This window comes from Mesoplodon bidens, assembly GCF_964165515.1.
Source record: "Mesoplodon bidens genome assembly, chromosome: 15".
NCBI classification, from domain to species: Eukaryota; Metazoa; Chordata; class Mammalia; order Artiodactyla; family Ziphiidae; genus Mesoplodon; species Mesoplodon bidens.
This window is the reverse complement of record NC_138171.1, coordinates 82,647,273-82,659,946: the sequence shown is the minus strand read 5'-3', so window position 1 is coordinate 82,659,946 and position 12,674 is coordinate 82,647,273. Positions and strand designations below refer to the sequence as shown.

The 12,674-nt window shown below is 44.7% G+C and overlaps 1 protein-coding gene across 3 annotated transcripts in view; it reads right to left on the bottom strand.

The window, feature by feature from the left end:
- The window catches only part of ABHD12 (abhydrolase domain containing 12, lysophospholipase), a 69,816-nt gene that overhangs the window by 21,330 nt on the left and 35,812 nt on the right, over positions 1-12,674 (bottom strand). For all 3 annotated transcript variants that reach the window (XM_081258005.1, XM_081258007.1, XM_081258006.1), the window contains one exon: positions 1,461-1,585. In XM_081258005.1, coding sequence (XP_081114131.1) covers positions 1,461-1,585 — 125 coding nt within the window. The remainder of the gene's footprint in view (positions 1-1,460; positions 1,586-12,674) is intronic.

Here is a 12,674-nt window from a genome sequence, read left to right as displayed (position 1 = left end):
CCAAACTCTCTTCTGTGCTAGACTGACTGTGGACATTTAAGGGGCATTACAGTCAGAAAAAACCAAAACTTTCTTGATTTTAATAGGTTGTGAGTTCCTTCTAAGTTTGTGCTTCTCACAAGCGGTGAAAATTCAGGGATGATAAATTCCTGGAAGTTAAGCCACGTTTATGTTAGAAAAATCAAATGTTTCATAGTGTACCTACATGTGTTTTACACTTACTTTATGACACCCAAATAAAAAACGCATTTTAGGTTTATGAAGTATTAAATATCCACCTCACTGTTTCTGTTCCTCCTCCTCCTGCGCCTCTTTAGAGCAGACATTCCCTTTTAGCAGCGACATCCACTTTTCTGTGATCAAGTCTACTGCAGACTTAACACCCCAAACTCACGTGCCCCAATGCACACGGGCCTCTGCAGAGTCTGCAGCACTGGTGTTACTCCAGACGAGGGGCCACCCACCCCCTGCCTTGCTGCCCCAGGCCAGTCGCACAGGACACCTCAACACCTCTTGTCTGTCCTCTCCCCCCACCTCCTCTTCACCAGCTCCCCCGCTGCCTCCATAGCACCAGCCCAGCTTCCCAAGCCTCCAGCTCCGACACACACAAGTTCAAACCCACTCTTTGCAAACCAGCACAGCCAAGAGCGTGCAGAGCCTGCCCCATCTGCCCTGAGTGCTCCCGACACCCGACTGCAAGGCCACCTCTCATGAGGCACCTGCTGTGTGCCAAGCACCAGGTTCTATCCGCCGACCTCTAAGGCCCGCAGGCGCAGTCCCCCCTCCCTGCCTGGCCTCATCTTGAAGGTGTAAAAGGATGCTCCATAAAGGGATTATTCCTGGCAACCGTATACCTTCCACTTCATAAACCTGATACTTCTCTACCCTTTTTCCTCCCACTTGCCCAAAAGTAAACATATAGCATGAAAAAAAAAAAAAAAAAACTTTAGAACACACCAGGTCCAAGTTAACTGAAGGAGACTATAACACCTCTAAAGCCAGCATATAATTCCACAGAAACCAAAGTATGTCAGGGTTTTTTAAAGGGGGAAAAAAAGATTTTTTTTTTTAGTTTAAAGAAAAAAGGCCTAATTATTTTTAAGGCACTATTTTCAGTGGTCACCTTTTCCAAGGACAGTTAACCTCCTAGACTGCACAAGGCACAGAGCATCCCCAACAAGACAGCTTCAGAAGACTCTTCATGTTATCAACATTTCTACCCACCTCAGCTGAAGAAAGACCCCGCCACCACGCAGTAGTCACCTGTGCACACAAATGCCAACCCTGAAGAGCAATGCCCTCGTTACAAACATCTTTTAACTGGGAAGGGGCAAAGGGAACCTTCTGGACAATAAAAAGGCTCTATTTCCTGATCTCAGTAGTGAATATATACATACATAAATCACCATGAAAATGAACTCTTACTAAAATGAAAGGAAAAATGGACACACAGCACTTACCGAAATTCAAGAAAATCAGTTTGGCCTGTATCCCAGGACACAGTTTGATGAGAAATGGAATGGCCACGTACAACCCCACGACACAGAGGAGTATCTTCCTCAGTCGGAAGCACAGGCCCTTTCGCCTGAAAGAGAAAAGCAGTGAGCAGGTCAAAGGCAGGAATGAGTCTGCCTGGTTTAGTAACAGCATCACTGACCAGGATCCACACCTATTGTTTCCAACAAGAATATCACCAATGATAAGAGGAGCCTCCCACCTGCTTTTGCCTTTTAATTTGCGCTTAGAACTCTACCAGAAGGGTAAAATTTGTTTCCTGAAAGCCCAAGAAACAGTCCTGCTGATTTCCTTTGTGTGCCCTGGGATCAGAACCCAGCACAGCCATCAGATTCTCAGAAAGTGCCCAACTTCATGTCAGACAGTAGCTGCAACTTCACCTCAGGAGAGTGGCTGCCTCTGAGCCTCTGACTGCCCTCCTGCAAGCAAGCGTGGGCTACCCATCAGAGGAAGCACGTATGCGACAGAACCTGCCACACCAGGTCCCGGAAGGCAGCAGGGGCTGAGAACAAGGCTCTGGCCATCACTGCATGTTCTCATATTTCTGCCCGCATACCCTCCAGAGGCCCCTTTTCCGGGGACCTCGGGCCAGGTCAGCATCCCAGGTCTCAAGACGCTTCTAATCCACAACCAGCTCCAAGACTTCCTCATCCTGTTCCTGATCCCCTGTTAAAAAATGTCCCTAGCCCAGAGAGTCTCAAACTTCTTGGACTAAGGGCCTCTCTACAACTGAAAAATTGAGGGCCCAAAAGAGCTTCTGTTCATATGATTTGTGTTTATTACTATTTGTTTTATGAGAAACTAAAGAAAAATTTAAAATATCTATTAAGTCATCTAATAACAATAAACAACCCATTACATGTTAATATAATTAACATCTGTTATAAAAAATGATATTTTCCAAAACGAAAAATTTTAGTGAGGAGATTTTTACAAATTTCTTTAAGTCAGACAGCTTAAAAGAAGACAGATGGGTTCTCGTATCTGCTTCTGTATTCAACCTGCTGCAATCCCACACGTCATGCAGCATCTGGAAAGCTCCTGAAACCCCATGAGAGAATGAAAGTGAAAAAGGCAAACAGCATCTCAGTGTTACCATGAAATCTCTCTGACCTCACGGACATGCTGAAGGGTTCTGGGGACCCCATGAGCCCCAAGCACACATGGAAACTGCTGCTTATCTCAGCATATCAAGTCTCAACCTCAATGGGTTTAGTTATTTATTTCTGTACTATTTCAAAAAAAAGTAAGGTGGTTTAAAAAAATATACCTTGAACTGCTGACACATGCAACAATACAGAAGGATCTAAATGCATTAGGCTAGGGACTTCCCTGGTGGCACAGTGGTTTAGAATCCTCCTGTCAATGCAGGAGACCACGGGTTCGAGCCCTAGCCCGGGAAGATCTCACATGCCACAGAGCAATTAAGCCCATGCACAACTACTGAGCCTGCAATCTAGAGCTCATGTGCCACAACTACTGAAGCCCGCACGCCTAGCCTGTGCTCCGCAACAAGAGAAGCCACCGCAATGAGAAGCCCGCGCACCGCAACTAGAGAAAGCCCACGTACAGCAACGAAGAGCCAATGCAGCCAAAAATAAATAAATAAATTTATAAAATAAATAAAGAATTTAAAAAAACATTAGGCTACGTTAAATAAGACAGACACAAAAGACTACATACTGTATAATCCCATTTGTCTGAAATTCCAGAAAAAGCAAAACTACAGAGACAGAAAAGCAGAACAGTGGCCTCAGAGGCTGGGAGTAGAGGGAAGAGATTGCAAGGGGCATGAGGCAACTTTTGCAGTGATGGAAATGTTCTTTACCTGGCCTGTGGTTGTGGACACATGAATGTATATGCTGGTAAATCTTATCGCATGTAAATAATACTTCAACGAAGCTGATGTAAATAATGCCTCAGTAAAGCTGATGAAAAATATGCGTATCTGACAATGCACTCCTTTCACTCATTCACCTGGCTCAACCACCGGTCGTTACTGAGCACTGGGCACTCCTGGGGCAGCAGAGGATGTGCTCTCAGCTCAGCGGGGCAGACAAAGGGCTGTGAGAGAGGCATCTGGTGCAGGGTGACCTGACCTAGTCTGGGCTGCCAGGCAAAGGGCCACTGATGGGAACACTAAGTCAGGAATACAGGAGTCAACTAGATGATGCAGGAGAAGTTCAAAAGGGCATCTGAAATTCCATGCACAAGCTACCCGTTCACCGAGGAAAGGCGTACGGTGCCGGCTCTGAAGTCAAATGATCTGGTCCAGCATCCAATCTACCACTTACTAGCTCTCATATCCCTCTTGAACAAAAAATATATATATAAATAGAAATGAAAAAAAAATTATATACCTGTAGCAATAAGGCTCTTCTACATTAAAATTATTTTCTTCTGGATTGAGTTATTGTAATTATTATCATACACATTAATCAAAACGACAAATATGTTATAATTGTGGTAAATTATTATTAAGCATGCAAAGTAAACTTTTATTGAAAATACATCTTTAAATGAGATGGATTCCACTACTTGCCCAAATGCATCATGTCTCTCTCTCTATATTACTTATTGATAGAAAAAAGAGGGGAGTTAGCATTAATTCTATTTCTCTTTTTGGTTTTTAAAAATATAAGTATTGAGAACTTGTTCATATCAGTAAAAGGGAATGGAAGTTTACTAGTATCGCCACTTCTTCAGGGTTATATGCTCAAAATCACACAGTAAAAAAACTCAAATAAGCCCTTTTCATTTTTGTTGACAGCTAAGAATGTGACACCACCTGACTTGTACAATTTTTATGCGGTCATTAGACATTCACTTAGTTTCTCAGCTTTTACCAAGAACTGAACCCTCTTGCCTTGACCTTGACCTGCCTTAAGCAAGAATCCTGCTAAGTCATCCCCCACCTTGATATCTGATCAAGTCCCTCATCCCCCACCCTTGATGTCTCCTCAGTAATTTTTCATCCCCTGATCCCCTAACTCTACTTTCTGTCTGGAAATGCCAAGCCGTCTCCTCAGAAGGCATCCCAGAGAGGGCTGTATGCGTGCCTGACCTTTCTACCGGCTCCTTCTGTCCACCCTGCCAGGCCTTTGCCTTCCCACCCCAGCCCCACCTCCCTACAGCCACTAGAGATTTAGGCCCCTGCCTCCATGGGGGGCTGTTAAGGGACTCAGGGACTCCACACAGCCTCTACCTGAGGATGAAAAGGAAAAATGACAAAGTGGAAACAGGTCGGGTGTTTCACCCACGCAGCTGGGCTGTGGAAACACCCAGACTGCTGCTTGGTATTCTCAAAAAGTCCCTCACCTGAAAGTTAGTCCATTGCCTCCACAGGATTACATATCATGGGAAATGAAAATCTTAAAAGTTAAATATAGTAAAAAAGCATTAGTCCTCATCTTGAGCAGGTTACCTTAAATTGTTCCATTTCCCCAAAACTAAATTCAGATAAAAAGATAAATAAAGCAGGGCAAAGACGAGAACCAACTCTTACGTTACATAAGCTGCTGAGTTTTGTGTGACTGTGATTATGCAGACTGGTGGCTCAGCTGTCAGGACGAGTGCAGTAAGATCTCTCTTTGTATCTGACTGTCTGTTTACATATGTATGGACATATGTGTGTGTATGTGTGTATGTATATAAGCTACAGCTGACCCTTGAACAGCAAAGGGGTTAGGGGTGCCAACCCTCCATGCAATTGAAAATCTGAGTATAACTTAAAGTTGGCCCTCCATTTTTGCAGTTCTGCTTCTGTGGATTCAACCAACTGTGGATCATGTGGTACTGTGGTACGTCTTTGGTGAAAGAAAATCTGTTTATGAGTGGACCCGCTCGCATAGTTCAAACCCATGTTGTTCAAGGGACCACATAGTTCAAACCCATGTCGTTCAAGGGACCACTGTATTTGTGATGTTTTCCTAGCCCTGGATGGTATTACCAAATTAATTTATAAAACCCCTTTAAGGAGCTCTGTTCCAACTGGCTTAAAGAGAAGTAAGTGGCAAATTAAATATTCCTAAAACTCCCAGAAGTATAAGAACCCAAATATTTTTCAAGCTCATGTATAAATAAAACCAGTTTAGTGGTGTCAGTTTAATAAAAGCACTTGTCCTCTTGAAACAGGAGGGAAGGGGGCAGGGCACAACCTTTAAAAGAATGACACAGACAAAGGACATGACAAAAACTAGATCCAAGATGGCGGAAGATTCGACTTCCAGTAGACCTTGAGCCTCATTATATGCTCATTGTAATACATTAGCATGCTAAATGACACACCCACCAGTGCCATGACAGTTCTGAGACCAACCAAAACCAGCCAAAAGCGGGTGGTGGCCCAATTCCTAGAAATCCCCGCCCCTTCCCCCCGAAATAGATGGAATAATCCTGCTCATTAGTCTATGAAATTTACCCAGCCCATAAAAACTAACCACACATTTCGGGGACTCTCACCTTCTGAGATGGTCCACACTCTGTGGAGTGTGTTTCTCTCTAAATAAATCCACTTCTACCTATCACTTTGTCTCTCATTCGACAAGACATAAAGAACCTCACCTTCATTAAGTCCTGAGACCAGGTGTGTGACCTCAATTAAAAGACAGTGGGTTTTGACCGGGTTCAACTCCCGGCATGTGGGTTCAAGTCCCACCTGAAGTGCATGGTTTCACTCTGAGTTATCAGCATTAAGTATAATATGAGCACACATTATTTGGCTAATAAACCCAGGTAGAATAACAACCTAATATAATCTACTAGATTATTAAGATTATAAAAATTATAAACTCAATCTAAGAATAAAAGTACAAGTAGATATGCAGTAAAATTGCTTGAAATCCATTATTTCATGTATATCAAGTGCAGCAATAAAACAAAACCCACGTATTTAACTAAGGTTTTTATTGTGTGATTTTTTTTTTGAAACTTGCCTAACACACGTGTTATAAAAATAATAAACAGGGAAATAACTTGATGATGGCTAGCTTACAGCATTCATGAACAATCCCAGTATAACTGTTAAGAACCAGTGTATCGGACTTCCCTGGTGGCAAAGTGGTTAAGAATCTGCCTGCCAATGCAGGGGACATGGGTTCGTTCAATCCTTGGTCCGGGAATATCCCACATACCCGGACCAACTAAGCCTGTGGGCCACAACTACTAAGCCTGCGCTCTAGAGCCCGCAAGCCACAACTACTGAAGCATGCGCACCTAGAGCCCGTGCTCCACAGCAAGAGAAGCCATTGCAATGAGAAGCCCGTGCACCACAACGAAGAGTAGTCCCGGCTCGCTGCAACCAGAGAAAGCCCGTGAGCAACAACAAAGACCCAATGCGGCAATCAATCAATCAATCAATCAATCAATCAATCAATAAGCAAACCAACCAACCAGTGTATCAGGCTGACGTGATATAAAAGTTTTATGAATGGATTTTTCAACAATAGCTGAAACCAAGCAGGACTCTACAGGGCCCTCCTGGGCACAAAAGCCCTTCTGCACCCCGTTTCTAGGAGATAGGCTTCACTCAGCCTCCTTGACCTTCCCTGATTTCCAAAGGGCAGATTCAAACAGTTGCTAACTGGGGAAGGGAGGCAATGAGAAACAAGGGAGGGGCAGTCAAGAACAACAGTGCACCCTTGGGGCAGGGTCCTGGTTCCTCCTCAAGGGATATACAAAACAATATCTTTGACTTTCTTCTGCAGGAACTAAGGCCCCCACCCAGGTGGAGGATGGTAATTTCAGGCTGCGCACAAGATTCCTGTAGCACCACCGTAATACCTCACCACCAACCAATCAGAAGAAAGTTACACACCCTGAAACCCTCACCCCAAATTTTGCCTATAAAAACTTTTCCGCCAAAACCATCAGGGGTTTTTGAGCACGAGCCACCGGTTCTCCTTGCTTGGCCCTGCAATAAACCTTTCTCTGCTCCAGACTCCAATGTTCTGGTTTGTTTGGCCTCACTGTGCATTGGGCACACTAACTTTGGTAACAAACGTTTATCTTTTTCCCTCTGCCTGATCCTTCCAGAATTCAGAGACTCTGACTGACTGTTCTTATTTTCATGGCAATGTCGTTACTTGCGTAAGTTCAGCAAGAATCCGTCCTCCTTGTACAGGACACAATTGGAAACACTGATTACATAACCAAGGCTCTGACTGGAGTGGCATATTTAAAAATGATTCACAGAACTGTATACGACCAGACAGCTTTAAGGAAATAAGCCTGACTTTATGGAACCAATGTTTAGAAATGCCTCTTAGGAACACAGGCCTGCTACCTAATTTACATAGTTCCCAGCCTTACTTACACGTCACTTCCTGGCAGGCCCCAAAACTGTAAGGTATTTGAAGGACTTCAGGAAGATAGGAATTCATCCAAATCTATAGCTACTGCAGTTCTTGGCTTGGCTTCCTAGCTTTGAAAGACTTTTAAAAGTCTGAGATTCCTTATTAAATGTTCCAGCAAAGCAAACTTTTAAGAGGCCTATGTGGTCAACTGGCATGCTTGCTGCACTTATGTAAATGATTAGGCCAAATCTTTTTTTTTTTTAATAAAGAAAAATAATCTTACTTTTGAGTATCTCTGATCAAAGAAGGACACAACTGTGGAGAGAAATTTTATGTTTCAACAGAAAACTGTAACACACCCTTGTGGGTTATTCAGATTTCTAGTCCTGTTCATTATCTTTGAGGTTTTATTATCTATCTGTAAACTGGTCTAGATCCTGCCCTCTTGTACATTTTATCAGTCTTCACCAAATTCTCAATGCTTTGGGTTTCCTTCAATGCCTGGTTACAACCCTCCAAGTTAACATTTCTAATTTTCTTCACACCCTCCGGACTCGAGGTGACCTGACTGCCCAGATCCTCAATGGGACTCCAGGCTGTCGTGCAGTTTCCCCTTCCCTGAGGGTCTGAAAAGTCCTTCCGGATGAAGCTGGTCAACTTGATGTAAACTTTTTTGAGGCTTCACCACAGCAGATCACGTGTGGGATGCCATTACCAAAGACATTCAAACTGCAAGCCAGGAAATCCATCTTATTGCCATCCTCCCTCCACCACCTAAAAATGCTTCAAACTCAAACGTTTAAATATCTTCTCGACTGACTGCCCTCTGGACTCAGAAAATGGGTTTAGAATCTGCTCCAACCATTAATCTTTGTTTTTCTTTTTGTTTGCTTGTTCTAACCCAAGGTCTTCTTTCCTACTGCAGATTGCCTACTTCTCACCTTCTCAGCTGAGTCGTCTCTCTGCAGCAATCAACCAGCTCCTTGCTTGTGAAACTTCCTGGGAAGTTTCAACTGGGGGAATGTGGGGACTGATAACCCAAAAGAAATGGTCAAAATTACTTCAAAATGAAAACATCTAATTTCTAACAGAAAGAAATCTCATTGGAAATTCCCTCCTCTGCCTAAGGCAGAGCTCTAGAAGAGCAGCTGCCACAAACCGCCCTTGGGGAGGTCTCCAGTCAGGGAGGTGACTGACCTTGGGCACAGGACATCCAAAAACACCGTATCAACAAGGCTCAGTCCTGCCCCTCCCCTTTATGACACTGGCAGTATAAACCCTTTCCCTCTGGCTGTTTGGGTAGCTACTCTCTTTATAGAGTACTCCCACATGCATAATAAACTTTTCTCCTGTTAATCTGTCTATTGTCAATTACTTCAGATCTAAATTTATGCTGGAAAAGTTTTTCTCTCAGCAGCATAATCATCGGGTCTGGCCATCTTTCTCCAACAGATGAAGTCCTTCCAGCAGGGACCCTGTCTTTCAACTTTGTCTCTGTGGTAGCTAAGTCAATGCCACGCCTACAGTTTGTGCTCAGTGAATGTTTGATCAAAGAATTACTGCCCCATGATCATTAATGCAGAAAATTATCAGAACCACCACCAACTTCTCTGGGCTCCCACTACACTTGAGTTCCACAGTTTTTTTCTATTTCATAGTTTGTGTCTTCAACCAAGCATCTACACTGAAAGTTACTCTGGTTGACAGTCACTTGGTTGTGTATTAGAATCTTTGGAGAAATTTACAAAATATCAATGCCTGGAACTTGCTTCAGAAATTCTAGTTTTGGGACTTCCCTGGCGGTCCACTGCAGGAGGCATGGGTTTGCTCCCTGGTCAGGAAACTAAGGTCCTGAATGCCGTGCAGCGTGGCCAAAAAAAGAAAAAGAAAAAATAATAATAAAACTAAAGAAAGAAAAAAAAGAAATTCTAGTTTTATTGGTCTGAAGTATGTCTTGACCACACTTGAGGAGACCACAGCCGCCTGCCCACCCAGCAGCCCCTGAGCACCTCGGCACTTGCTGAGACAGGAAGGGGGCAGGGCATAACCTTTAAAAGAATGACAGCCATCAAGGACACAACATAAACTGGTTAGAACCAATCAGCTCCAAGATGGTGGACGAGTTGACTTCCACTAGACCTTGAGCTTCAGTATATGCTCACTGTAATACATCATGCTAAATAACACACCCACAGGCGCCATGACAGTTCCAAGGTCAACCATAAAGGTCACAAAGTGGGCGGTGGCCCAATTCCTGGAAATCCCCAAAATAGTTGGAATAATCCTCCCACTCATTAGCCTATGAAATTACCCACCCCTATAAAAACTGACAACCCCGTACCCTGGTGCCTCTCACCTTCTGAGATGGCCTACACTCTGTCTATGGAGTGTGTATCTCCCTAAATAAACTTCCTTTTTTAAAATATTTATTTATTTATTTTTGGCTACATTGGATCCTCGTCGCTGCGCACGGGTTTTTCTCTAGTTGCGGCGAGCGGGGGGCTACTCTTTGTTGCGGTACACAGGCTTCTCACTGCGGTGGGTTCTCTTGTTGCAGAGCACAGGCTCTAAGTGCACGGGCTTCAGTAGTTGTGGCATGTGGGCTCAGTAGTTGTGGCACACGGGCTTAGTTGCTCCGTGGCACGTGGGATCTTCCCGGACCAGGACTCAAACCCACGTCCCCTGCATTGGCAGGTGGATTCTTAACCACTGCTCCACCACGGAAGTCCCCGAATAAACTTTCTTATTACTTTACTATGGCTCGCTCTTGAATTCTTTCCTGCGCAAAGCCAAGAACCCACACTCGGCAGCCGTCGCCCGTCCCAGGAACTCACCTGAGACCTGGGACATGACCATCGTCTCTGGCCCCACTCTTTCTTTCCTGCGACACTGCCACTTACTTCACCTTCACGGCCTTTCCCTCTGTCCCTGCCGAGCCAGACTCAATGCCCAAGATCATTAACGTGCCACCACCCGCACTTCAGAGTTTTGTATGGCATCTCCCTTCCCCTGGGGTTGGAACAGACCAGTAAGGGTGCTGAGCATGCCTGAATCCTTCCTGAGATTCTCTGTAAAAACCTAGGAGGGGGCTTCCCTGGTGGCGCAGTGGTTGAGAGTCCGCCTGCCGAGGCAGGGGACACGGGTTCATGCCCTGGTCCAGGAAGATCCCACATGCCGCGGAGCGGCTGGGCCCGTGAGCCATGGCCGCTGAGCCTGCGCTTCCGGAGCCTGTGCTCCGCAACGGGAGAGGCCACAACAGTGAGAGGCCCGCGTACCGCAAAAACAAAAAACAAACAAAAAAAACAAACAACAAAAAACCTAGGAGGGACAGAGAACTGGGGACAAAGGAAGCCACCCTGGAGTGGCCAAAGGAGCCCTTCAATCTCTCAGGACAGGACCTGAAGGTTCTAATTTTAAGACTTAAACCACTTTCATAAGCAAACAAACAAAAAGGAGTTTCTGGCCTCAACAGATCAAATAAGCTCAATGAAGCAGGAAACTGCATACGGCAGTAAGCAAAAAACCAATAACCAGAATTTGGCCCTAAGGACTGCTCCTACCTGCAGTGCCAGTTCACCGCTGTGGGAGGTGGAAGCCAGACACAGGGGTACATGCTGTCCCAGAAGCAGGATGGGAGTGGGCAGGAACGGCAGTGAAGGGGACACCTACTGGCTCACAGTGCCCACAGTGGGAGGACTCTCCCGCAACAGACCTCAGCTCTGGTGCCAAAATAGGTCCTTCCACAGAAGTTCATTCACATTTATGGCTGACTTTTTAAGCATTCTGGCTTTTCGGCATCAATTGCCAGGCCTCATGCCTTCTGGGCTAAAATGTTGTATATAAGTTCCAGGTTTCAGATGAGAAACTGAGGCTCATATACGAGCACACGGTCCACGTGGAACTGAACGCAGGCCATCTTTCCTTATGTCCAAGACAAAGACATTCTCCGGTCCGACCCTTCAGAGACACAGAGGATCCCAAGCGACCTGGGCAACATGACAACACCAAACCAAATCCAGCCAAACTACTGAGTCCGCAAAATCCTATGCAAGACAGGACTGTACTGTCAGAAAAAATTAATCAAGGTTACACTAGAAGAAAAATGAACTTGTCTGGTCTGCTCAGCTCTTGGCCATCCGTCCCATCTTCTCAGAACAACAGTCTTCACACCCCCTCCAGCAGTTCAGACCAAGAAACTGGCCCCATCGCTTCTCTGTCTGCTCGCTTATCTGACCTGGGCTTTCCCTTTCCTACCTCTCTTTTTCTTCTCCTTCTGTGCCTTCTAAAGAGATACTCAAACATAGTTAAACTGCTTTGAACAATGGAAGCATTATTTCTTTGTAAGAGGTCTGAGCTGTCAAAGTCTGTCTTTGGAACAGGAAATGGGAAAAATAACAGTACAATCATCCCCAAAGGCCCCCACCTCATATAAACACTACCATGTCCTCTGCGAGGCTAGAGCTGGAAATTCTGTATTATATGGAACCAGCAGGTGTTAAGAAGTGAACCCTGTCTGATACTCTGTCAGTCTGCAGCTGGAGAACAGTTCATGCAGGACATCAAGACTAGCAGGGGTTCACTCTCATTCTCTGCTAACAAAGGAAAACAGGCAGATAACAAATGAAGATTTTAAACAACAAAGCCCTGTCCCCATTTTAAGGTCAAGACAGAAAATAAGAATGAGGCTGCACTCATCATGTTTAATGAGAAAGGCTGTGTCTCTAAGCTCAGCCTAAGAAAACTTCCTGTGGATGGAGCTCTCATTAAAAAAAAAATTTTTTTTTAACCATTTCCTGCCAAAAGAGCAAAAGCCCTTCTTTGAGCAAACTGAGAAGGTATATATTTTTAAAGATTTTTCATTGCATG